The 26,926-nt window shown below is 43.4% G+C and overlaps 1 protein-coding gene across 1 annotated transcript in view; it reads right to left on the bottom strand.

The window, feature by feature from the left end:
* Nucleotides 1–696: 696 nt before the first annotated feature.
* Nucleotides 697–26,926, bottom strand: part of SMARCD3 (SWI/SNF related, matrix associated, actin dependent regulator of chromatin, subfamily d, member 3) — a 41,554-nt gene continuing 15,324 nt past the window's right edge. Inside the window, exons 4-13 of the mRNA XM_054390042.1 lie at nucleotides 17,408–17,530; nucleotides 12,404–12,526; nucleotides 10,553–10,648; nucleotides 9,868–9,969; nucleotides 9,229–9,390; nucleotides 8,570–8,667; nucleotides 5,534–5,669; nucleotides 2,615–2,737; nucleotides 849–950; nucleotides 697–750 (exon numbers count right to left, since the gene is read on the bottom strand). Of these exons, the coding sequence (XP_054246017.1) occupies nucleotides 697–750; nucleotides 849–950; nucleotides 2,615–2,737; nucleotides 5,534–5,669; nucleotides 8,570–8,667; nucleotides 9,229–9,390; nucleotides 9,868–9,969; nucleotides 10,553–10,648; nucleotides 12,404–12,526; nucleotides 17,408–17,530 (1,119 nt within the window). The remainder of the gene's footprint in view (nucleotides 751–848; nucleotides 951–2,614; nucleotides 2,738–5,533; nucleotides 5,670–8,569; nucleotides 8,668–9,228; nucleotides 9,391–9,867; nucleotides 9,970–10,552; nucleotides 10,649–12,403; nucleotides 12,527–17,407; nucleotides 17,531–26,926) is intronic.

The following is a 26,926-nucleotide window of genomic DNA, read 5'->3' on the forward strand; positions in this document are numbered from 1 at the left end:
GTGCAGCACATTGATTGTACCCATGTAGTGACAGGGGAGTCAGTCTTTCTTTTACTGCAGTGGCAAAGGAAAGAGAAAGTATTAGAGTTTGCAGAAGAGATGCCCTGACTAGATTTCTTTCTTCCAGAGGAGCTCCTAGTTTGTTCTTTCTCATAATGAGATGGCTTCTTGTACTGCTCCAGCTGGAATAAAAACTGCATTCAGGAATATAAAGCTATTCCACAGCTGTAAGAAAGTCTATCTTGTCTAATGCCAGAGAAGTTACTATTTGAGACTCTCAGGTAACATAGGATGAGGACTGCGTTTCTTTCTCTACATCTGTATAGCCTCCTGTAACACCTAACTCAACCTCCCCCAACCAGCGCCAGCCATGATTCTGTGCATAGCCCAATAGGATTTGCTGTGTAGTGTCTGAACTTTCCACTAAGACTTAATGATGTGCGTTGATGAATGAACCTTTAACCTTCTGTAACACTGACACTTGTATGCTGCTGTCTCTGGCCTGGAGTGGTTTGAGACACCTGCCGCAGGCAAGATTTCCAAAGGTCACTCAAAAGCTGGTGTTCTGACTGGTGTGTGGATGGTACACTCTCATCCAGTCAGGAAGCAGGTCCATGTGTAACAGTGAGCTAAGTAACACTGAAAAGTCCACTGGTTTGGTGGTCGTGATGCCAATGGGATCCTGTGAGCAGTGCTTTATGTGTTGCGCACTCCCAGAGATTGTTCCAGTTCCTGCCGGCGCTGCTGGATCTGCAAGAAAAAGAGAGACTGTACAGTGCAGCAGATTCAGTTGTTCAGTGGCAGGAAGGCTCATTTATAAGCCAGCAGTGTGGGTAACTCCTTCATACCTTGCAGTAGAAATATCTGCTCACAGCCTCTTGAGACCATGGCTCATGATAAAATTCAGCTCTGCGTTCTTCCTCTGGGTTTCCAACTACATCAGTCATCACCTGTGACAGAAACAGCAACATTTTTCACTGTAGCTCTTCTACCACACAGAGAATATTCAGGTTTGCCTAGAGTCAAAACTGATCTACATTACTACACTAAGAATGCTCAGGACTGTTCTCTAAGCCCAAAGCAAATGGCCGGTGAACAGCATGTGTGCTTCCTACCAAAACAACTGTCAACAACTCCTAGCCTCTGTGCCACAGAAGGATTCTAGACACCAGTAGTTGTCCAGGCTAAGTGCCACAACATCTAACAATTTAACAGCATGGACAGTTCGGGTCTAGCACCCAGGAAAAGCTCCCTGGTGCTGTATTGTTTATTAGCTCATGTATCTAAAGAGCCTCAGTAGTTACCCACAACCTAGGGTAACAGCTTGAAATTGTTAAGGTAGTCTCATAAGCCCTCTGCTGTGAGGCCAGGCTGAGAGAGCTGGGGTTGTTTAGCCTGGAGAAGAGAAGGCTCCAGGGAGACCTTCTGGTACTTAAAGAGGTCTACAGAAAAGATGAGGACAGACTCTTTAGCAAGGCCTGTGGTGAAATGACAAGCTGAAAGAGGGCACATTTAGATTAGATATTAGGAAGAAGTTCTTCACTGGAAGAGGCACTGGAAGAGGCTGTCCAAAGAGGTTGTGGATGCCTCACGCCTGGAAGTGTTCAAGGTCAGGTTGGATGGGGCTGTGAGCAACCTACTCTAGAGGAAAGTGTCCCTGTCCATGGCAGGGGGGTCAGAACTATGTGGTTGTTGAAGGTTTGTTCCAACCCAAAGCATTCTGGGGTTCTACTAAAGAATAAAATTCTGATGACTATCTGTGCAGCATCACAGAATCCAGGGTAAACATAAACCCATCAACTTCTTTTGCTGAGTAACAATGTACAATCTGATGTCAGCAGGGCAGGACATTACAGCAAAAGGCCCTTATGGGACTGGCTGTCAGGAACAATACTGGACAACTGTTCTATGTGTGCAGCTAGAGAAGCTCCACAACACCTCTCTTTGTAAGCCCTTCAAGCTAAAGACTGCTTTCTTCAAACATTCTTTCAGATGCCTGGCCACTTTTGAATACAATATAAATAATGATAACCTTAGCAGCATATTTTTGTGAAGGCTATGAACAACTATATTTGAAAGACACAATGATTTTATTCAAATAATTTCCTGGAATCCCTTCATACAACAGGTTAAAGACACAAACTGTGAAGCCATATGAGGGACAGATCGTTCACTTTTGCTGGCAAACAACTGAACAACTTCTTCACACTCCATTTCTTGGGTATTTCAAAGCTAAGATCAAAAGGCAGCTGATATTTAACCTGCCTGTTTCTGAAATAAGATTAAATTATGAACAAAACACCCAAACTAGGTTACTGGACTATAGGATGCTCTTGCTGAGTTTGATGTAGCTTCAGTTTTACAGAGCACACCACTACAGCCCTGCACTTCAGTCTCACTGTCCAACCAGCACCAACACTGCTCACTGCTCTTCCAGAGAAAGTGGAAGAGAGCCCAAACTCTCCTTCCAGCTCTGGGATTGCAGTATTTCACTCACTGTCTGCCTTCCACCACATTTCTGTCCTGGATGTTGTAGCTATACACTCTGCATACACTTAGATAAAATTCTTACACTGTGGTTACCCTGCTTATTCTTCTTCCAACCTTAGCTCACCTTAAGATCCCTACTTTGGGACCGGAGAAGGTCTTGGATGTATCCTTTGGGATCTTTGGAGAAACTCAGCATGAAATCACGTTGTATTTTTAACTGATTTATGGATTCGATTGTCTCATGAATCTGACAGGAAAAAAAACAAAGCAGATATCACTTAACTCCCTCCATGCTCCAATGACCCTGAGGTCAGCCCCATTAGCATCTTTGTGGTTCTTGTAAAGTACAAGGGTGACACTTCTACACCACAGACTTGTGTGGGTTACCATGGCTTTTTCCCTTCAAAGAGGGAGTTAACTGCAATCTGGGAACTCCATTATGGTTTCACATGTAACTCTGCAATACAAGGATGTGCAGGACTCTTCTTCACCTCCTGGTGAAGCCAGCTGGGCTGCTGGCTTCCATGCTGCACACAATACTGAAGAGCTAAGTCATGGCACCATACAACATAAGAACCTCCTGTGTGTAATCAGTGTTCCTGCCAAGTCTGGGATTTTTCAGGAAAGGTGCTCTATAAATATGTCTTTAACCAGTGCCCAGTGCAGGAAAGCAGTTGTTCCCCTGGTAAATCATCATCATATCTTCAATACACTGCTGTGATCCCTAACATTTCTAGGGAGGGCTTGACTGAGTCTCAGTTAAACAAACTCATGTAATAGCCGTGACCTCCAGAACTCTTCTTACAAGAAAACTATTTAAGTCACACTGGTTGCAAAAAGGAGTGTGAACAATGAGAAATCAGGAGTGTGGAAGGTTTATAGAAAATGAGAAACATAATGAAAGAAACAGGAATTAACCATCTAGGAAGAATGAAGACTCCAAAGAGAAGCTGAGGTCCTACAGTCAACCTGGATAAAAAAAATTAAGTATAGTAAGTTGGAGGACAGTTAATGAATCGTTTGCACATAAACACACAGAAAAGCAAACCTGTGCTATGCTGTTCCTCTAAAATTCCAGTTTGAGATTGTAAACCTGGCTTGTCTAATTTCACGTATACATCTCTTTTGCCAAGACAGCTGCTGTGGCCAGGCATGTGGGACAACATAGTCCTCCCTTGATTTGGCTGTGCCATCAAGGCCACTAATGTAGGCACAACTATGTGGTATGTTAACAGAAGAGAGCTGCTGTCAACTTAAATTCATTCCTTATTTGGGAAAACGATGCAGTCATGCTGGAGAGAACTCCGATGGCATGCACCAAGTTTCCACTAGAGGACTCTGTGGCAGCACAGCAAGAAGCAGTAGAGATGACACTGATGTAGCAGTCGGTGCCTGTTTCCTCACTGACTTCAGCACCTCACCAATCACAGGTTGCCCTCTGTCATAGCAAATGCCCAAAAAAGAACTTATACAGACAGGAGAAAGGGTGAGCCTGGCTGGAAACAGAACAATCCAATGCATGCTGCATGCAAGCCTCTATGGGTTGGGAACCAACTGGCTGAGCAGCTGCCCTGCTGCAAAGAACCTTTCTCAGGAGGCATAAAACAAAAGATGCTACAACAGTGACCAGAACCCATAGGATTGCCAGTGTCCAACACCCCCTTTAAAACTGCACAAAGACCAGAGTTTAACGTATTTGCTTGTATTAGAGGTAAATAGAGAGGAACTGGGCCTGCCTGTAGGTCACATAAATCATCCATGATGCCACACCTTCTTCCCTTGCCCTGAGAAGCCACTTTTGGTTATCCCTTACCAAGCCAAACTGGCCATCCACACATGCCAAAAGCTGGCCAATAGCCCCAGGATATGAACTTCTAATACAGTCTGTGCAGTTCACCACTGCTCCAAGACAGACACTATCATCTGAAGTGATATATGTAAAGTACAAGGGTGACACTTCTACACCACAGACTTGTGTGGGTTACCATGGCTTCTTCCCTTCAAAGAGGGAGTTAACTGCAATCTGGGAATTCCATTATGGTTTCACATGTAACTCTGCAATACAAGGATGTGCAGGACTCTTCTTCACCTCCTGGTGAAGCCAGCTGGGCTGCTGGCTTCCATGCTGCACACAATACTGAAGAGCTAAGTCATGGCACAATACAACATAAGAACCTCCTGCATGTAATCAGTGTTCCTGCCAAGTCTGGGATTTTTCAGGAAAGGTGCTCTATAAATATGTCTTTAACCAGTGCCCAGTGCGGAAAGCAGTTGTTCCCCTGGTAAATCATCATCATATCTTCAATACACTGCTGTGATCCCTAACATTTCTAGGGAGGGCTTGACTGAGTCTCAGTTAAACAAACTCATGTAATAGCCGTGACCTCCAGAACTCTTCTTACAAGAAAACTATTTAAGTCACACTGGTTGCAAAAAGGAGTGTGAACAATGAGAAATCAGGAGTGTGGAAGGTTTATAGAAAATGAGAAACATAATGAAAGAAACAGGAATTAACCATCTAGGAAGAACGAAGACTCCAAAGAGTTTTACTATCATGATCCTCCTTCAGGAACACTGAAAACAGGTCTGCCACGCTGCTCCAAGTGATTTTTCTGCCATGCATTTTCCATATTTGCACCTACTGCAGAGAGCTGTTCTGCAACCATACATGCACAAAACACACCTGGAGTATGAGATTCTCTTAGCTTTGCTTCATAACAATTTAGGAAGATAGCAAGACCCCTCCATAAAAAGTCAAACAGTTCAGATGATTCTTGTATGCCAGGGGACTCACTACACTACCTGTGAAACTCTGCTTCTGTCACTTCAACAACTGTGTCAGGCCCTGGATGAAATTCTAAAGGGCAATGCCACTCAGCCCTCAGCATTCCCTTTGCATGTGGTTGACCCATCCCTTAAAAGCACATTCAGCTGGGAAGTCCCTGCCTCACAACATTACTATCTTGGACGTGTGACACCAAACCCACAGGAAGATGCACAATGAGTATAGATGTCACAGGATACTTGACTCCTGGGCTAGTACCTTGTTGTCCAATGCTGTAATCTCCTGTTGGTTAGCTGTGGAGAGAAGAAAACTACTCATCTGTCCCTTTAATGGGTCTTCAACTTCTACATCTATGTCATAACAAGCCGTCTTCTTCTGATCGTTGGGGTCAACACTATGGAGAGTACAACAGAAGATCATGAGAACTGCCATAATGAATCAGAGGAAATACTCAGCCAGCCCAGAATACTCTTCCATAAAGCCTGGTGCAGATGCTATGAGAATAGTTTTAGAACAGGTTATCTCTTTATGTATTTGTATATCCTCTCATCTCTCATCAGTCACAACTCAGAGACTTTTGAAATGGAGTTTTTGTCCAGACCATCAACATCAATAGCTACAAATGGACACAGTCTTCATTAATTGCATAATACCTCCCTGAGACTTGCTATAAATCTGGCCTGCAAAGCAATCCCCAGGGGTAAATACCATGCTGCTATGGTCTTTGGTTGACTGCAGAGATGGGGCAGACAGAACTGTGCACTACCCTTCTGGATGTGAACACGTGTGACATTGTATTTGGTTCTCAGGTCCTTCTCTAAAAATTCCTAGCACTGTCATTGTTTTGGCAGCATTGCAACAATTCCCAGCAGCTTCTTAAAAGGTAGCAGTGAACCTGGAGACCAAGACTTTGTAAAGTTGCCTGCTTAATTCTTCAAAGAATACAGCCAGTCATGCCTTCTTGTTTCACAAGCTATATTGACTCTTCCCCGAGGTATGACATCCATTAGCTCCATTTTCTACTACAGGTAGCACCAATTGGTTTCCAACATCCAGGATTGGCCCTGATGTGGTTTTGGCATAACTATTTATCACCCCTTGGGCACTGAAGGAGATTTCAGTAATAAGCAACACATTGTATAGAATCACAGAATTATTCAAGTCGGAAAAGATCTTTAAGACCAACCATCAACACTACACTGCCAAGTCACCACTAAACCATGTCCCTCAGCATCACATCCATGCAGCTTTTAAATCCCTCCAGGGATGGCGACTCCACCACTTTCCCAGGAAGCTTGTTCCAGGGCTTGACACCCCTTTCAGCTCTCATGGAGTCTACATAACACTTAAAATATTTACCAAGATTAGAACTACCAAGATTTCTTTTGGGCTCCATTCCATTTCCACTTCAACCCCGCTGCCTTTTTTTTTTTCCTTTTTCAGAAAGGAGGGGCAGCTGGTGTTTGAAGAGTGGTTCTAAAATACTGTTATTTCTAGAATGAGTGCAGAACAGTTCACATTTTAGTCTCTGTACACATCCTCTAAAACTAGGATGAATAACTGTGATGCAGTTGACTTTCTCGTAAAAGCCAGGCCTGATGATTTCCCTAAATGAAGAGCACAGATGTTTAAAATCACTAGTCATAAAAAAGTCCCTCTAGCAGTGTGCTGATTTTGGCTGGGCTAGGGTTTATTTTCTTCATAGTAGCTAGTGTGGAGCTGGGGTTTGAATTTGTGCTGAAAACAGCCTTGATGACACAGGGATGTGCTGGTTATTGCTGAGCAGCGTTTGACCAGTGCCAGGGGCTGTCCTGCTCCTCACCCCCACCACTGAGCAGACTGAGAGTGCACAGAGAGCTGGAAAGAGATACAGCTGGGACAGGTAACCCCATCTGACCCAAGGGATATTTCAGCCCACAAGACATCATGCTCAGCAATAGAACTGGGGGGCAATTGGCAGGGGGCTGCTCCTTGGGGACTGGCTGGGCATTGGCTGGTTGATGGTGAGCAACTGTGTTTGTATAGATTCTCCTTCTTGTGTTTTATTTCTCTCTTCATTATTTTCCTTTTCATTACAATATTACCATTATCATCATTATATTTCAATTATTACACTATCTTTATCTCAATCTACAATACCCTTTCACCCTTCCAACTCTCTTCCCCAGCCCCTGGGGGTGGTGAACAAGTGGCCCTGTGGAGCTGAGCTGCTGGCTGGGGTTAGACCAGCAGTTGGCAAATTGTTTCAGTGGCCGACTACCTTCATTCTTAAAAACTAAATGCAGGGGTCTGTGACAGTCTGTTTAAAGCTCAACTGGCCTAGGTCCTAAACATCTGAACCTGCTGTGAGTTGGGAGGTGGAAGCTCTACATGACCACTAGCAATCTCTTCTATTGTACATTATTCTGTGATTTTATGAGTCTAAAATTACTTCCTTTAAATACAGTGCCAGACTTCCAGATTTACTTAAGCTTAGCTTCAGACTGTGAAGACTCAACTGCAAGAAGTATTCCTTGTTCTCAAGAAATGAATGCTTCCCCTTTCCATAGCATTATGTCACAATGCAGGGTGATGCTGGCCAGTGCTGCAGGGTACACACAGTGTGTTAGAGAACACTGCTCTGCAGAAGGTCCTGCTCTTTAGCTTGTAGCTTCCAGGAAACATACTGCTGCCAGAACCTCTTTGCCATCTCTCTGCCCTGGGAAACATAACCATCAGTTCCTTGTCACTTTTCTCCAAGGCAATGACTATGTGTCTCTGAAGTCCATCAAACAGGTCACCGAGCTGCCTTCAATGACAGTAGACACTCAGCTACCAATCTGCAGCTTTTTCTTTACTCTGTGTTGTATGTTCAAATGCTCATTGTCCTATCACTGCAGGCCTTTGTAAACAGTCCCTATGCAGCCTTCTTGTAGGCTCCCTTCAGGTACTGGAACACTGCTATTAGGTCTCCCTGGAGCCTTCTCTTCTCCAGGCTGAACAGCCCCAGCTCCCTCAGCCTGTCCCCATAGGAAAGGTGTTCCAGCTCCCTAGAATATCATTTTTGCAGCCCTCCTCTGGACCTGATCCACGAGGTCCATGTCCTTCCTGTGTTGAGAGCTCCACAGCTGGACACAGTACTCCAGGTGAGGTCTTACCAGAGGAGAATGACATATACAGACCAGAGTGACACAGAGAAGGAACACACAGCAAGGACCAAGGTACTGGAAGTTATACAAAACTGGATTCTGGTCCCTGCTACTGTTTGTGTTTTTTATGTAGTGATGGTTTCACTAATAACAGTGCTGAGCTTACCTGATTATGTGGTTTATCACTATAGGGTCTGGAGGCAGCAGCAGGTTAGTGAGTCTCTGAGGAATTTCAGAAAACTTTAGTCGTGGACAGTCAAAGATCTGGAAAGCAATACAGCATGTTATCCTTGTCCAAAACCTAACTTGCAATGAAATGAGGAAGAGATCAGCAGTTCAAAAGTAAGCAGATTGTAAAAGCTCTAATTTTGGCTTCTCACATAGAGTAAGATTTTGGTCATTTGTGTCCCTGCTGTATTTAATTAATTGCTGCTGTATTTAAAATCTAGAGTAGCTTACAGATGCATCAGGCAACAACAGTTTCAGGTGTCTATCCATGATTTAGCAATCAGAATCAGGAGATTATTTCATGTTTCTTAATACAAAATAATACACTGAGGGGGGAAGGAGAGGAGCAGTAAATCAATGAAAAGAAACAGCAAGTCTTCCTTCCTGGAAAGGCCACAACTGCTGTGGGAGTGTTGAACCACCAGAGGTGCTTTGTGACAGCACTGGCACATGGGGAGGGTGCTTCTTATACCTGGCTGCTGAAAGCCATCCAGTACTGGAGATACCGCAGATTGGAAAGGGAGGATAAAATCACTGAGTTTCACCCACCCAACATCTGCAGCTGGATGTTATCATTTGTGTCCAACAAGGAGTTACCTGCTGGAAGTACTTGTCACAGTTAATGTATTCCTTGTCATGGGAGTCTTGCAGCTTATTTGTTTTGATGTACTGCCAGAGAGCCTGGATGATGGCTGACCGGGTCTGCGTGTGTATCCCCAGCAAGCGAGCCAATCGTGGGTCCAGCTTAAACTGTGGAGGCTGTAACAGAAAGAGAAGGAGATGGAGATGGCAATAGAGAGAAAAGTAGGCAGAGAGATAGCTATGAAGTCTCAGCTTGAATTCTTGGTTTGGGTTGGAAGGGACCTCCAAAGGTCATCTAGTCCAACACCCCTGCAGTGAGCAGGGACATCCTCCACTAGAGAAGGTTGCTCAGAGCCTTGTCCAGCCTGACCTAGAATATCTCCAGGGATGGGGCCTCAACTACCTCCCCAGACAACAGTGGGCAATAAAAATTATCACAGAACCAGGAACAACATTTTACTGATCTACACCAGAGACTCACTCCATGTGTTGTCTGCTTTGAATTTCAAATAATCTGTCAGTTTGGTATCATTCTAACCCCACTGACTAGGTGCCATTGTTTATTGTTTTATTAAGGTAAGTGACAGGATGAATTTTCTCTGTGTCACCACATCCCAGTGGCTGTATTTTCCACACTAAAAGCAGTGCACTGACCTGGTAGTCCAACATGAGGAGCAATGTGCACCGCACGCTGACGTCACCAGGTCTTTTCACCTGGAAGCCATCTGTTTCCTGGGTTGTGGGAGTTCTGTGCCACTGCCAAAGAGAGAAAAAAAAACCAACAAGACAGCCAGTCTTTTTTTCACTGATGTCCATGGAGGGGCACCTTCCACAGTATGCTATGCAAGAATAAAACAAGTACAAGTCTTCTGAAGATCTTGCCATTAAAAGAAAAACAAAACCAACAAAAAACCAAGCAAACCACAGCACACACAAACACACACATCCCCCCAGGAATCAGGAATTTCTTGCTCTGCCTTTGAAATTCCACTTTAGTGCACAATCTGTTGTGCTGTTAGCATGCTTTGCTTGTTAGGGAAAAACGTGCACCATTTTCTCACCACTCCTTACATTCTGCTCTAGGATGTGCACTACATCACTACTGCATGCATGGGTTTAGACTGTAGGGAGTCTGTTAGCAAACATTCTTTACAAGGATGGCATTTTGAAATCTCTGAAAACACCTTAGATGATAATGAATGCAACTTCAAGTTTTCACAACGCCATTCTTTTAAAGAATGCTTGCTAACAGGTAATTAAACAAGGCAGACAGCAGGCACGTAGCTCTTTATCTGTGTTAGTATCAGGTTTGGATGCAGAGGGTGAACGACCTCCTCACCTCCACAAGGTGGTTGTCAGGTCCATAAAGATCTTTGTCCAGTTCAATAACCAAACTCTTAAAAAATGACGAGAATTTCCTTTTCTGTTTGCTGAGCTGCAGAATCAAAAGAAAAAGAAATGTTTAAGGCCATGTATATTAGCTTGTGTTCTATGCTTCCTTCTCAGGTCCCCTCTTTCTCTTGAACATTAATTCCCACACAGACCACAAGAGTGAGTCTGAGTTTCCCCTCTGACAAACGTACAGGAAGATGGAAAAATCTCCATGGTGGTGGAACACTGAACTCTTCAGGGAAGGTGTCCCTGAATCCCTCCATGTTATTGGAAAGGAATGGCTGATAATGTGAATGCAGGTCCAGAAGAGGCCAAGAAATTGATCTGAGGGCTGGAACACCTCCTCTATGGGGACAGGCTGAGAGCTGGGGTTGTTCAGTCTGGAGAAGAGAAGACTCTGGGGGAGACCCTGCTGCAGCCTATCAGCACTGAAAGGTGACTACAGGAAAGATGGGGAGAGACTTTTTAGCCAGGCCAGTAGTGACAGGACTGGGGGCAATGCTTTTAAACTGAAAGAGGTTAGGTTTAGAGACACAGGAACAGGTTGTCCAGAAAGATTTTGGATGCCTCATCCCTGGAGGTGTTCAAGGCCAGGTTGGATGGGGTTTTGAGCAATCTGGTCTAGTGGAAGGTGCTCCTGTCCACGATAGGGGACTTGGAACTAGATGGTCTTTAAGGTCCCTTCCAGCCCAAACCATGCTATGAACCTAAGACCACTGTATGCCTTTTATTTTAATATCTTGATTTTTTTGATGAATGCTAATTTCTTAGTCTGATTTTACAGATTAATCATGCACTAAGTAAAAGTGTTTCTTTATACATTTTGCCTTTCCATTTAATTATCAGTATTTGCTGTTTGCTACACAGATCACACTGATCACACTGTCTAAACTGAAAACTGGGAGGTCTACAATCACCTAATCTGAATAGAGTCCACAGTACTTCAATGAGTTTTTTCTGATGTAACGCAGATAATCTTTTAGAAACACAGCCTCCATTAAAATTTGCTAGTAATTTTGGAAGCTGTTTTGCTCCAATACAGAATCTCTCTTTGTTATAATATAGGCTCTAATTTCTAAACTGATTCTAACTTTCATTTCCAGATGTTGCACTTTGTAAACCCTTCGTCCTCCAGCAAGATGATGATTCTTATTCATGTACAGTCATCTACAGACAGACAGATGTGCCCTGAAAGCCTTGCCCTCCCCACACATCCATGTTCTCCATCTGTTTATCTTATCAAATACTTAGGTTATGGAGTCTACTCAAACAGGTCACACTTTTTAATACCCAAGTCAAGCCTCCCCTGAGGAAAGCTAAATCCATCACTGAAGTTTCTGATGACTTCAAAATTATATAACCTTTCTTCTATCCTTGCTCTGACCATCTTTACATCTTCTGGTCCTCCCTAGGAACATGCACTACTCACCTCTCCTTGTTAGTCTGCTCTTCACAAAATGCAATGCCTGCTGTAGGCCTGACTTATCACACCTCTCAGGACCTGAACCCTGCCATATCTTTTAAGGGAATCACCTCAGCCCTGTTCTCTCCACCTCCCCATACCTGTCCTGTCCTTAAGGCTGCTCCACTTCCTGCTGCCCTGCCCACCCCTCCTCAACGTTCCCATTGTGGCCTTTATCCCTTGCCCCGGCTGTACACGGCACCTTCCCAGCAGCAACAAGCCAGTGCTGCCATTCAGAGAGGTCTTGTCTGAGTTGATGTCCCCAGTAAAATCCATCACCCCACAGGACAGTATCTAGATCCTTGCCAGCCCCAGTGAAGCACAGGTAAGTCATACATCATCCAGCAGCTTGCCCTCCACTCGCAGCTCCCAGGAAGCAATGCTGCCATCAGAGTCCTCAGCATCGGATTTGGCAGGATTGAAGGTGTTGGAGATGTAGAGCCTCAGTTTCCGCTTTTGCTGTTACACAAACAGAGAGGAGTACATTTCCAGTTTAACTCCAAGACATGAGGAAGCCACAGCAAAGGTGATAATTACACAGTTAGTAGAGAGTCTGCATGTTTAGTACAGTTGCAGCAGGTTATACTAGAACTTAAGATTTGGTTATATGTCAGATAAGACAGTGAAGAGCTGAATTGGAAACTTCCTTTCAGAAACCATTGGCTGTACAAACGTGGGAAGATCCACATGAAATGGAGAAAGACAGGAGGCTGCAGGGCCACAAGGCTCTGCATAGAATGACAGAGTGCATCAGGCTACAAAGGACCCTTGAAGCTGATCTTGTCAGACCACCTTGCAGTCAACAGGGACATCTCCAACTAAGCCAGGTTGCTCAGAGCCCCATTAGGTTTGACATTCTGAACACTGCTTGAACATGCAAACACGTCTTCCTCTGTACCAACCCAAAAATATTCAGGCCTCCAAAACTACATGTCTGAGGCTCCTGCCAATATGTTCACTTCCTGCTCCTTCCCTTCTGAACTGCTGCTCCAATTTTTTTCTTCTTTCTGTCCTAACCAGAATCCCTATCTCCTCCTCACACATGGCTAGTGTTGCCACTGGCTCTTCAGAGAACCTACCTGAGAAGAGCTCTGCTCAAGACATCTTCCAGTTCCAAGAGCAGGACCATGGCACTGGAACTTGCCCTACATACACTTAGCACTGACAATAGCAACTCACACTATAAGCAGAGGTACTTAAAACCCACACATTTAGAAATCTCTAGCAAAACAGCAGAGCTATAACTCTGCAAATGAACCTTTTCTTTGGACCAGCAGGCTCCTTCTCCTCTAACCTGACTTTTCTCCAGTCAGCTGTGAGACAACACCATCTCCACTGAGGAAGCCAGATCCTGGCAGAGATCCAGGAATAACAGTCTGAGTGCCTCCTGAAGGGATCCACCAATTAAGTAACAACTTCAGCACTGACAGCTATGCTGCTATCCTACGGATGTCCAGTCTTGGGAGATGTCAGCTCAGATAAGATACAGATAGTCAATCTTGAGCTCAAGGAAGAAGAACACCAAACTGGCTCTGGTTGATGTTTTAAAACCACCATACAGACCATAAAGTTCCCCAAAATCATTATCAGTCCTCCTGGGTTCCACAATAATGTCAAGTTAACACCCAGAAGGCTCTGAGCATGAGGTATTCTTCTATCTCCAGCTAAGCAACTCCATCTCATCCAGGCAGGAAAGGACACAATGCCAGTTACGTGCAACTTGGCTACTTTGCAGCTTAAACACAGCAATGCAAGGATGCACTTGGGCAAGAGGCCACTGACCTTCAAACAGATTCTGCACATTTCTTAGCAATGCACATTATAGAACAGATCTGAAATCCGTTCCCCTCTCTGTATGGTGGCTTCTCAGAGAACAGAAGAGCAACTAATCAAAACCTGTGGCCTTGGTTTTTTTACTGGTAGGATTCTCAATAGCTTGGAGCAAAAATTAAAGAGAAAACTTAAAGCTCTAGGGCAAGAAGAAAGCATCACATTTAATCTCTCCAGACACACTCAAAATTTCTCACCCACAAAGTTCAACACAGGGAAACTTCATGGAGACTTGATCAGCATTGTGAATCAAATAACCTCCTGTCCAAAAATCAATAAATGCTTCATCTGTTTATTCTCTAAGTGTAAGATATGCATCTTTACCACACATCTTTGACTTGTCTTCCACAAAATTAACCTGAAATAGCAGTCATTAAAAAGAGAAGCCTTGCCCCAAAAGTACTGTGTTTCACCCTGAGAGAAAGAAACGGAAAAGCATATGTGACAGAAGATTGGTCATGTCAGCAATGAACTCCTGCAAAGGTCTCAGCTACGACAGCAGTGCAAGTGGCAGGACAGCTCAGGTGGAATGGAACAGGAGGCTGACGGGAATGAGGGAGCAGCAGAAATACAGCTCTTGCTCTTCAATGTCATCTTCACACAAATCAATACAGCTTGAAGTTGAAGTAAATGGATAAAATACTGAAAATCTGTCACATCCTTCAGAAAATTACCTTTGGTTTATAGTGCCACTTTTGCTTTTTTTTTTCCTTCAGTTTCCATTAGTGTTAAATCCCTAAAAGATCAATTCAGAAACCAAGCATCTGAAGGTATCATGATCTCTGAGATATCCCCAAGACAAATATCCATTGACTGCTAAAATTAAAGATGCCTTCAGTAAACTCTCATGGTACCTCCAGCCACAAGGTAGTCAAACAGCCTGTGTCTGCCTGATTCCCTCCTAGAAAGTCCTTTCTGGAATTCTGAGCAGGTGAGTCTCTCAACAAGTCCTCACAAGGACCCTCACAATGAGTGGCATGCAGCAAACGCTGAGGGAACACACTAGTACCCAACAGGCAGAAAAAAGACAAGGCAGGATCTAGACTGGAAAAGCTGGCAGCTGAGAGGGGTGCTGACAGTGGGGAAGTGAGCTGGCAGGTGCTGAAGGCTATTTCCTCCCCTTCAACCAGCTTCACAGCCCAAGGTCCCCTTGCTTTCTGAGCAATCCCACAGATGTCACCTGTTTCAACAGCACAGCTGTTCACAGAACATCCAAGCAGTATCAACAGGCCCAGCATCCTTTATGCACTGTCCTCACTCAAAAACATTTGAAACATTTCCCCTTAACACTTCTCCAGACTGGTCTTCAAACAGACAAAAAGCAACTTGAGCAAAACTAGACCATAAACCTGTGGTTCCCAAAGACTGTTTGTAGCTCCAACTCCATCACTGTGACCAGTATGGTACTCGCAATTACAATTAATAATTCTGAGCAGTCCTACAGGTTTCCTACATATTATCACATACCTCAGACAAATTTATACTTTTTCCCAGTTTGGGAACCACTGTTTTAAGGCAAATATTTCAAAATTACAAAAGCTTTGGTAAGAAATAGAAATGCAGAGATAACTTTCATTGCTGTTACCAAAGCTCCAACTACAGTAAAATGAAAACACAACATCAGAACAACCCAAATTTATCTCGGCTTAGCTCTATTTTGACAGGTCTTGGATTTCACAGCTGTTACACTCTAAGTCCAGACATGAATTTGAAAAACATCCGTTTGATCATTCTTTAGTTGTTAACTAGATGAGCTCTAGATGGAAACAGAATTTTCTGCCTATAGTTTCTCTAGGGTGTTGTGTCTCCCATACTGCTTCTCATTACAGGCCCTCAGCATCTTCACTGCACAGCTTATAGCTGTAACTTCATGGAATGGTCAATTCCCTAGTTATAGAATAATAGAATCATTAAGGCTGGAAAAGACCTCTAAGACCATGGAGTCCAACTGTCAACTCAACACCACCATGCCCAATAAAGCATGTCCTGAAATACCACATCTACACAGTTTTTGAACACCTCCAGGGACAGTGACTCCACCACTTCCCTGGGAAGCTGTTGCAGTGCTTGACCACACTTTCAGTAAAGAAAGCTTTCCTCAAATACATAATCTAAAAACTTAAACTATTTGCCACTGAATAAACACCTTCCTGCAAGTCTAAGTCTTCCATTACTTGTAAACATGGCCAAGTTCCTAGCTGGTTCAAATGAATGGTGTTCTACCCATATTAGGAAGCTAAAACATGTTGTTCCTTTAGAGAGTCCAACCTACTATACACAACACTTGGTGACTATAAACTACAAATGTTTTGACTACAAACAAATGAGTTAAACCATCTGCACTTCAGTTTCCTACCTCTAAAAGAGGTATGGTAAGGGAACTTAATTTTTTTATGTGTTTTTGGTTTGGTTTGGTTTGGTTTGGTTTGGTTTGGTTTGGTTTGGTTTGGTTTGGTTTGTTTGCTTGGATTTTTTTGTTTTGTTTTTTTGGTGTGTTGTTTTTTTGTTTTTTTTTTCATAAATATCAGCTGGAAAAACATCACAGGTAAAAGCCTTCCACATCCGATCAGATAAGCAGTATGGTATAGCAATACAGATAGCAGAATGGAATCTTGATCTTAGCTGAGCTGATACCCACTACTGTGGTACAGACAGAACAGCTTTACTTCACAGTAGACAGACAGCCACAAAACACTTCATTCTACAGGATTTACTCGGAGTGAGTACGAGCAATCAATAGTCACAAGAACTCAAGTAACACACGAAAAAAATTCTTCACAATGAGAGTGGCCAAACATTGGAACAAGACTGCCTGAAGAGGCTCCGAAATTTCCATTTTTAAAACAAGGTCTTGACAGCCCTGTTCTGAGCAGGAGGTTGACCAAGATGACTTAACACAGCTTCCTCCTACCTAAACTTTTCCATTATTCAGTTGAATAGATCTGGAAAACTTAGGAAAAGATCACTGCTGTATGATATTATAAACAATAAAATGTTGGACTTGATCAGACAGAAATTGCAGAGGTCATCCATTCTTTTCTAGCATGAATTATCCTTTTACAGACTATGCAAACGTACATTTTTTCAAGATCTTTAACAATTTTTCAGTAATTCTTCCCATCATATGTTCTGTAATTCCACAAATTGGCTTTTGACTGATTTCTAATAGGAAATTGAATATCTCTCTTTACTACATCCCTCTAATCTCTTATTTTCTTCTTTTTAATCACTCTAGCACAAAGTTCCAAACCCAGTGTTTATTTAACCAGAAGCCAGCATTCCCTTTATTAAAGACTTTCAGATGCCAGAGCTAGCAATACCCACAGAATTTTCCCCACCACTTCCCCATGCATGCAGAAACCCAGACGCTTATTCTTAGGAGCTTTGTCTGACCTGTTTCAAAATACCTCTGTTGCAGGACTTTTACTGGAAAGACCATTCCACCATTTAATAAGACAAAGGTTCTTTTTTCTTTCCCCTAACTCCATCTACACATTTTTGGTGACATACCTTCATCGGCCTCTTCAGTGCTTCCTGAATATCCACACGCTTCCGCATAATGGTCTGGTCTAGTTTGCGTTCAAAGGCCAACAGGTCCATGTAGGCCTGGGACTCAGGAACCAGCTCCCGGATCTGAGAAGGAAGCAAGGAATATCCAAGCACTGGAAGCAAGAATCTGCTGTGTTCCAGAGCAGCAACACCGCCACCATCCCAGCCCTCAGACAGATGTGCTCAGGAGGAGTTATCCTTCAGGGGCAGTTGTCAGTTCGCAGGGCAGGGCTGAGGGGCATCTTAGAAGCATAGCACTGAAAAGCTGGAGCACAGAACTAAAGATAAAGAACTCTGGCAGTCCCCAGTGGAATCCAAGAGGCCTGAATCACGGCTGCTCAAATGAGGCTCAGCTACTAAGCAGCCTGGAAGCCACTGCTCTCAGCAATGCAAAGGACAGTGAATTTGTCCTGGTTCAAACTGGAAAAGGGCTGGAGCTCTCTAGACTGAAAATACTGGGTGCGTGTTCACGTTGGTATTTTTTAAACAAGGGTTACCCACTGTAAGTAAAAACTGACATTTAGAAAGTAAAACTTTGTCAACACATCTTTTTGGCTGAAGTGGAACTGACCTTCACATCAAAATTTCAACATAACCAGCTATGACCTGTCAACTTTCAATCTTGCCAACTTTCATTGGTATTTTAGTACATGAGCTAAACTACATTAGTTCTATTAATAAATCCCCTTTTTAGTTTCCCTTTTCCAGATAAGTTAGCAGAGGTGACGTGAAGTAGTTTAGGAGGAAAACCCCATGATTTGAGCTTAGAAATGAGCAAGTATACCCTGACATGAAAAAGTTTATTCTAAACTGGGAATAACTCATGCAGACAAGCCATAAAGGAAAGAAACTGAAAGTAATTATAATAAATCTACTGGACTGCCTTGTCTACTTCTATAACACTCACTCTAGCTTTCCCCCACAGAACTGAAGTATTTAACTGTTAGGATACTTCCACAGGAATTACAAGCTAGCTGGTATTCCTGTTTTGCTTCAGAATCAGAAGTCTACACTTTTAATTTGGCTTAAGACACAAACACCTAATTGAAACACAGCAGACACATAGCTGTTCACTACAAGGACATAAGAACTATGGCACGAGGTCATCCCAACAGTTGTCACAGACACAACCTCAGCAGTGTGCCTCTGACAGTATTTGAAAGTTGTTGCCCTTTAGTACCTAGGACTGCCTGAGGCATGGTACTTCACAACCTCCACAAGCAAGGCATGAAGAAGTTCCTCCTTCTGCTCATTCTGAAGCTGCCATCTGCCAGCATCATCTGATGCCACCTTGCATAGCTGGAGCAGCAGTGGGCATGCATCCCCTATGCACCTCTTCCGTACTGCTTATACATTTTACAGGTTCTTGTCATCCCTTTCTTAATATTTTCCTTTCCCAGTCTGAAGAGGAACAATTCCTCCCTTCTCTACTTAGACAGACCAAGACTGTCAAAACCTTATTTGGTTGGTTGGTTTGAGATGCTAGAAGACCTGCTCTGCTTACAGCAGGACTGACACTCTACACAAGCAGAAGCCATGGAGCCAAAAGCTCTGTTCAGCTTTAGCTGAACCACTGTTCTTTTCAATTGCTTGCATTCCTTCACAAAGTCTTAGTATCAGCAGAATAACAGAAGAGCATGAACATTTTTAAAAGTGAAGCATGAAGAGCAAGCACTGCCCTGGAAACATCAAGGAATTGCCAGAAGGCTTGCAAACTGAAGACAGCTAGGCAGTATTTCATTCCCCACAATGAATACACATCTTTGCACTCAACAGAATACCCCAATGCTTTCATCCTGTCTCACACAGAAGAAGATTCCTTGCTTCCTGCCACACAGAGCAAATTAATCAGCAATTAAAAATCCTGGACCCAGAATGGTTTCAGTCCTTTAAGTTCCAGCACAGTCAGTCCATGAACTCCCAGGCACATGATAAAGCAGGGAGCTGGCCTACATAGCCTTCAAAGTAACACAAATGCCATGGCTGTGGTACTACCTTTCCAGCTGGTTTGCAGAGTACTGGACTCCAGTTTGTAGAAACAGCAACAATCTTCAATAAACACTTGTGTTCCCCACTTCTACATCTCTTACCATATGAAAGCAAAAGGATATTTCCTATTCCACTCCTACAGCCAAAGTGGATGTTAAACATTATAAGATGTTAAAAAAGCATAAACACTTTAAAATCAGCCAACAAAGATAATATTACATATAATTCCTTGGACTCTAAAAAGCTGCATGTTGGGAAAGTACTTGGGAGAAGAATTGCACTTGCCTGTGTTTGTTCTTCTCTCTAGAAGCCTGGTATGGTCACAGTCAAGATGGGATACTGGGCTCGATTGGCTGCTCTTAAACGTTTTGTTTTCTCACCCTACTATTGGAATAATCTTTTGGAGGCATGATAATGTTCCAATTTCATACTCTTTCCCAATTTCCCCTCAAAGGTGAGAGAAAAATTAAAGAGGAGTTCCAGCAGTGAAGAATTTTCTTTGTTTCTTAGCTCAAAAAGATAAAGATACTCTGATTTATACTCCAAGCTACTCCAGCCAGTAGCACATAATTCATTTTTCTTCAAGGCTTGTGAAACAGAACCAGAAACCAGAGAACAGCTGCAACTTGGCAGTCTCTAGGATATGAAGAACATCCCAGGACAGCTTCTGCAACTGTCACTGTGTGACAGCTTGGGAAGACACAACCACAGGCTGCACACAGGGAAGACTTCATCCGAACACTGACAGCTGCACTGGAACTGGATACTGTGAGAGACATCTCCTACAAACCATCAGATGAAGGAGGAGACAAAGCCTTTCTTAGGTGTCTAGAGGGAGCCTCATGGTTGCAGACCTCATACTCATGGGGAAACTTTAACCATCCTGACATGCTTTGTGAGCAGAAGCACTGGGCACAAGCACTACAGAAGGTTCTTGGATTAAATTGAGGACAATTTCTTGACACAGGTGACCAAATGGTTGGGGATGTGAAGCCTAAGGGCAGCCCTGGCTGCAGCATCCATGAGAGGGCAGAGTTTGCAATCCTGAGAGAAGAGAGCAAGATCTGGACTTCAGGAGAGTGGGTTTTGGCTTGTGCAGGGATCTGCTCCGAAAAATCCTATGGGACAGGGAGATCCTTGGAGGACACAGGGGCTCAGGGAAGCTCACTCAACTTCAAGGACAACTTCTTCAAAGCAAAATGGAATGATCAGATCAGTCTGTGAAATGTGAGCAGGCAAATGACTCACTCATGATATGTCTCCAAACTGACAGTGAGAGACTTTTAATTTGAGGAAACTAATGCACTTAGTTACACTAAGATTTTTAATTGAGATATTGATAAATCAAATAGTATCAACACAACTTCTCTTATCAAAAAAATGCTGTGATCTCCTCAGAAAAAGACAGGCTTGTCAAAAAACATTTAATTTTCATAAAGCTACACAGCTCTATGGAGCATCAAAGTGCTCAGATGTCTTCACTCAGGTACAGAGAAGCACAAGGATCTCCTCAAATGATGTAAGAAGTTAGACAGATCAAGAGAACCCCAGGCACGGAACGAAAAGATCCTTCCTCATCTACAGAGCAGGAAAACCTTCCAGAACAGAAGGTGGATTCCCCACCTCTGCATTTTTATTTTGCTCTCTGTCACCAAGCAAAGGGCAGGCTGTGTGAACCCAGTTAACTGGATTTGGTGAGTGTCAAGCAGAGAGAACATAAAAAAAACCCACTGTTTAAACAACAGAAGTACATTCTTCCCCTGTTCTCTGCAGCTGCATCAGAGAGTAATCTAATCCAGCAATCCTTGGCAGAGAGGAGGAATCCCCACTCTTCACCTCCCATTCCTCAAAAAATCATGCTCTAATTCAAACACTGTTCCTCTCTCTTTTTATCTGGCAATCCCATTAGCTCCTAGTCCTAGCTTCCACTTACCCCCAACTTCATCATAACCATCACCATCCAAACAATGCAATCGTGCTGGGGAATTGTGTATTTGCAAAGTCATTTAGAATGCTTTCTTTATTCTGGCTACCTCATTATCAAATAATACATAAGCAAAGGAAAAAGAGTTTCGTGAGAGAAAATGTTTATCCATTTATAGCCATAGAGTTATGGGAAGAAAACCAAAGACTAAAGTTGCCTTTTGATTTAAAGCAGAGAAGAAACATGGGACCAGGAGAGATAAGCCTGTTATGGGCAGCTAAAAGATAAAAGCAAGATACAAGACTGATTGACTCTGACTTCCCTACGGTGTTTTAAGCAGATTGTCATCAACATATCCCAGTTATGAAATACAGTCATGGACACTGAAATCTAGACTAAACTCTATCAAATACAGCAAAGAAACAACTCTGCTTCAGTCTCCAAAGCTACAGAGAAAGACACACATCATGTCAAAAGTGTATCTAACGTGTCTATTCCAGGCTAATTACTGGTGTGGCTGGAAGAGTACTGAAAAACATTAGGTGAATTCCAAATTTATTCTTCTCCGTATCTTCTCTATACCTAGCTGCATCACTTCTGCAAGAAAATTATGTCTCATCCATTGTTTATATGTGAATGTTTAATTACACAGCAGAAAGCTACAGTCACAACTACAAATTAGGATTATGAGGAATTCTTATCAGTTACTCTCAAAGTTCTAGTAAAAGCTATTCAGTAGCTTCTCTCTGTTCAGTGGCTGTGCAGCATCTATGACCCAGCCAAACTTATGAGGCATACAGTCCAAAGAAACAACTGGAGAGGTGACCACAAAGTCAGTCAGTATGGAAAAGCATAACTTAAGAGCAGGGAGTCCGATGGCATATGTGAGAGGAACATTTCTGGAGACTTCTGCTAGAGATTCTCTATGGGACAGCAGCTAGATCACAGGTACCAGCTTGAAGGGATGTTGGGAGATCTCTAGTCTAACTTCCCGCTCAAAACAGGGTCAACAGTGAGGTTAAGTTGGGGGTTGAAAGCTTTTAAGGGTGGAAATCTCAATCTCTCCGGGTTACAGTGCTTGACTGTCAAATGAAAAAGTTTCTCCTGTTTCAGTTTATGCTCGCTAGCTCTCATTCTCCTGCCATGCTCCACTGGAAAGTCTGGGTCCACCTTCTTGATCATCCTCTCTTAGGAGCTGGCAAGCTGCTGTTAGGTCCCCTCAAAGCCATTTTCCTCCAGGCTGAACAAGTTCTCTCAGTCTCCTTTCACATGCTGATCTGGCCTTCTGACCAATGTGCTGATCCTGTTCACTATGCCGGTGTTTTTCTTGAAACGGGGTCCCAAAACTGGACACAGTGCTCTAGCTGGGAGTTGATGAGTACTGATCAAAGAGGAATAATCTAGTTCCTCAACCTCTTGGCCATGCTCCTGCTTATACAGCTCGGGATGCTGTTAGCCCTCTTTGCTGCCAGGGCACCTGCTGTACTTCACTCCTCAGCAAAGCCACTGCCCTCTAAGCCCAAGCATCCAACCAGATGGTTGTCCACCCATCTAGACTAAAATGTCCCATTTTGGACACAAGACTATCATGGGAGACAGTGCTAAAAACTTTTCTAAAGCCAAGATTCATCACTATCCCTTACTCACAGATCCATTTTATCAGAGGAGGCAATCATTAGCCAGACATGATTCACTCTTGGTAGATCCAAGCTTGCTGTTCCCCATTACCTTCTTCTCAACAGCCACACAGTGACCAAATAACAACAGGACAGCTGTTGTGGGAGGGGATTGGTGCAGAGAATCCCATCCCATATGGTGGTCAGTGAACAGCAGCAGGAGATGAGTAAGTGTTTGTGCAAAGGAGAATGAAGTAGAGAGGACGAAAAGGAGAGGGTGGCTGTTCAAAAACCTGCCAGCACAGCTAGACAAAAAGTCCCCACAGGTATTTTAGACCTAGTGAGAAAAACAGGACCCAGCACTGAGACAGGCATGCCACTGAAGGAGCAACACTTGCTGTTTCAAAGTTGCACTCCACAAAGCAGGTTAAATGAGGGAAAGCAGAGAGCTATGGAGTTAGAATGATTTTCAGTGAAGATTCTTGCCTCAGAACGGGTAGGCAAGGAAGCTGAAGGCACAGAACAGTGAATCACAGTCAGGGTGCCTGGGAAAAGACGTAATGACTCAGAACTAAGAGAAAATAAGACACTGACCAGCAGTAATGAGGAGACAAGGCCTGGAGAATGAAGAAGTACAATCTGATGTGCAGTCATGTTTCTCCACAGACAATTTATGGCCTGGGGTTGAAACTGAGGCACAACTGCTAGACTTGGGTGACAAAGACCACATCAGTCGCAGCAATCTAGGTCCCTAGCTATAAAGTGAAGATGCCTATGGCCTTTTCCAAAATTGAATCAGGATTTCAGTAATTTGAGAACAGGGAAAGAAACAGAGTGGGGTGGGGTAGAGCGTGCTGCACAGAATTGGAGTGAATGTAGAACAAACTATAAACAAAAATGCAAAGCCTTGTTAGGTTACAGTATGTCAGCCTGGGCTTAAAAATGTCTGTCATTGTTAAAATCGCATGTTAGACAAAAGATATGCAGTAGATCAAATCAACTTGCATTTGAGTAAAACATTTGACATAGAGTCATAAAGGGAACCACTATTTAAGAATCAAAAATGTGGATTAGAACAAGAGCAGTATGTGGTACCGAAAAAAAAATACTAAGCAGGAAATACCACATGGACCATTTCTGAAACTGATTTTTGGATATTTTCATTAATAGCTCCAGCACAAGAAAGGAGAAGCATGCTAACAAAACTTAAAAATGACAGATTTGGGTGTCTCCATCAATATAAGGCTGAGGATAGTACAGAGAACATAAGGAAGCTGAGACCTCTGTAATAGAAATAGGATGATAAAAAGCATTTAAAAGCACAGGATCGTGTTCCTCTGAGTCTATACCCCTAATTCCTACTCTAACATGGGAATTCATCAGTGGCAAACAGTAGAAAGCAGAAATACTTGTGAGTATTAGTCAGTCACAGGATGACCATACACTGTACCAATGTGGTAATGCCATAAAAAATAAAATGTGGTCCCCATGTGCACCACCAGCTATTGCCATGGAGTCAAAAAAATGCATTAGTGGCCTTCCAGCACTGGTGATACTGGTAGTCTGTAACACTGTGTATAGTCCTGGTCTATCTCCTGAGAGGTAGATTTAAAGATGTGTGAAAGAGGTGATTTTAACCTGGAATAGATGTAATGAAGGACTGTGAGAATCAGAATTGTGGGGAGACCTTTTAGGCAAACTAAAAGCACTTGCCTTTCCCAGCCTAGCAAAAAAGGCTGCCAGGACTAAAATGTCTCAGAGGTAAGGAATCTAACCAGTCTTCAGGCAGGAATTATGTCATGACTTCCACACCAGAGGGAAGCAGACTGGATGTGCCAGGACATCCCATGCAGGTCCACAATCCTATCTTCCTACATTTTAACAGTTTGCTAGGTTGAACTTTCTCACACAATTATATCCATGCTAAATTAAATCCTTATCAAACAGCTGAACTGTAACAGCTAGCAACCCTACCTAAGTAGCAATATGCCCCAGCACTGGAGCAGAGGTTTGATCAGAGAGCCTGCAAATCCAACAGGAAGTGCTCTGTGCCAACTGCCTGAGTTGCCACCACCTCCTTTTCCACAATTCCATCAGACCGTTTCCAAGAGCAGAACGTATTTAGTATCTTCCTTTCTCTCCTTCGCAGTTCCCAGAAAACACAAGCAGGAGTGTGCATTGAGTCTGTAAGAGATGCTGATTGGCTGGAAAATACTCCAGAAGTAGCTCCAGAAAGTTTTGCCATGTGTTTTGTGTGCATTCACCAGCCACCAGTGCAAACCTTCACCCCGGCAGGGCACCAATGCACTCAGCATTTTCCCATCCTATGAGTGGTGAGTATAAGGAGGTCTGATCACTGACTGGAGCCTAATGGAGCACCCCCTTAATCCAGACACAACATCCTATCAGAGAATCATAGAATGGTTTGGGCTGGAAGGGACATACAAAGGTTATCTAGACCAACTCCCCTGCAGTCAGCAGAGACATCCTCCACTAGATCAGGTTGCCCAGAGCCTTGTCAAGTCTGGCCTTGAATACCTCCAGGGATGGGGCCTCAACTGCCTCCCTGGGCAATCTGTTCCAGTGTTCCACCACCCTCATGCTAAAGAACTTGTTCCTAACATCCAACCTAAATCTCGTTTTCTCTAAGTTCAAACCATTGTCCCTTGTCCTATCACTGCTGGCCTTTTGAAACAGTCCCCCTGCAGCCTTCCTGTAGGCCCTCCTCAGATACTGGAAGGCTGCTATCAGGTCTCCCCAGAGCCTTCTCTTCTCCAGACTGAATAATCCCAGCTCCCTCAGCCTGTCCTCACAGCAGAGGTGCTCCAGCCCCCTGATCATTTTTGTGGCTCTCTCCTGGACCCGCTCCATCAAGTCCATGTCTTTCTCCTGTTGAGGGCTCCAGAACTGGATGCAGTACTCCAGGTGAGGTCTTACCTCTGCACAGTGGCAGAATCACTTCTCTCAGTATCATCAATACCAGCATTCCAGCTGCACTGATAAAAACTCCACTGCAGACAGAAGTCTAGCAATTTGTGCTACCTTATCACCCCACCAGTTAAAATTACTGATGGCAGCAGAGTAACTGAAAGGCCAAGACCGGGCAACAGCATGGTGCTGAAGGTATCTGTGTTTGTGACATCCTTGATCAAGGCTCTACCTATTAAAGAATTATCAAGGATTTGATTAAGAGCCACAACTCTTCTGTTGCCAAAGAAGTTTGATAACCTCTGTTCTGAGACCTTTTTATCTTATGAAGACAGGGGAAACTAAAAAAAAAAAAGCCTAGAAACAGACACATATTTCAAGTGATAGGCTCACCATACAAGATGTGTAACTGTCTGTGAAACCAGTTTGTGTGGGACAGACAGAACTGACAGCACAAGAAACACAGCTTTCATTCTAAGTATGTACAGACTCCAGCAGAGCAGGAATGAGGCTTTAACACAAACATCATGGAGATTGCAAGTAATTCAAAGTTCTGGATTTAATGGTAGCTTCATCCTTTCAAGACAGCAGCAAGAGAGAACCAATGACTAAGCTAAGAGAGGCTGTGCCTTCTGAGGGTGGCAGTAATTACAAGAAAATAAGTGAAAAAGTGATAATATAACATCAGAAGTACTAAAGTGGGCTCACCTCCTCAAGTGGCTGGCACTAGGTACTTGTGAAATGTCACAGAACAGAATCTGGAAGCTGCCAGAGAAAGTTTGGGTTTACATTAATAGTGGAGAGGTAGACTTGAAAAGGAAGACATGGGAGATCTACACACCTGCCAAAGGGACTCCGAGCCCAGAAAAAGCACCAGAAGCCAAAGCAACTGGGACTAGGATGTGACAAGGGGCTGTGTTTTGAAGACAAAGGAAGCTTACCTTTTGGGACCAAGTAGGTTTTGGGGGAACTGTACTGAAGAAGGCACAGGGAAGGAAAAGTCTGGGAATAATGAAAGAGAAG

The sequence above is a fragment of the Indicator indicator genome, chromosome 20 (genome assembly GCF_027791375.1).
Source record: "Indicator indicator isolate 239-I01 chromosome 20, UM_Iind_1.1, whole genome shotgun sequence".
NCBI classification, from domain to species: domain Eukaryota; kingdom Metazoa; phylum Chordata; class Aves; order Piciformes; family Indicatoridae; genus Indicator; species Indicator indicator.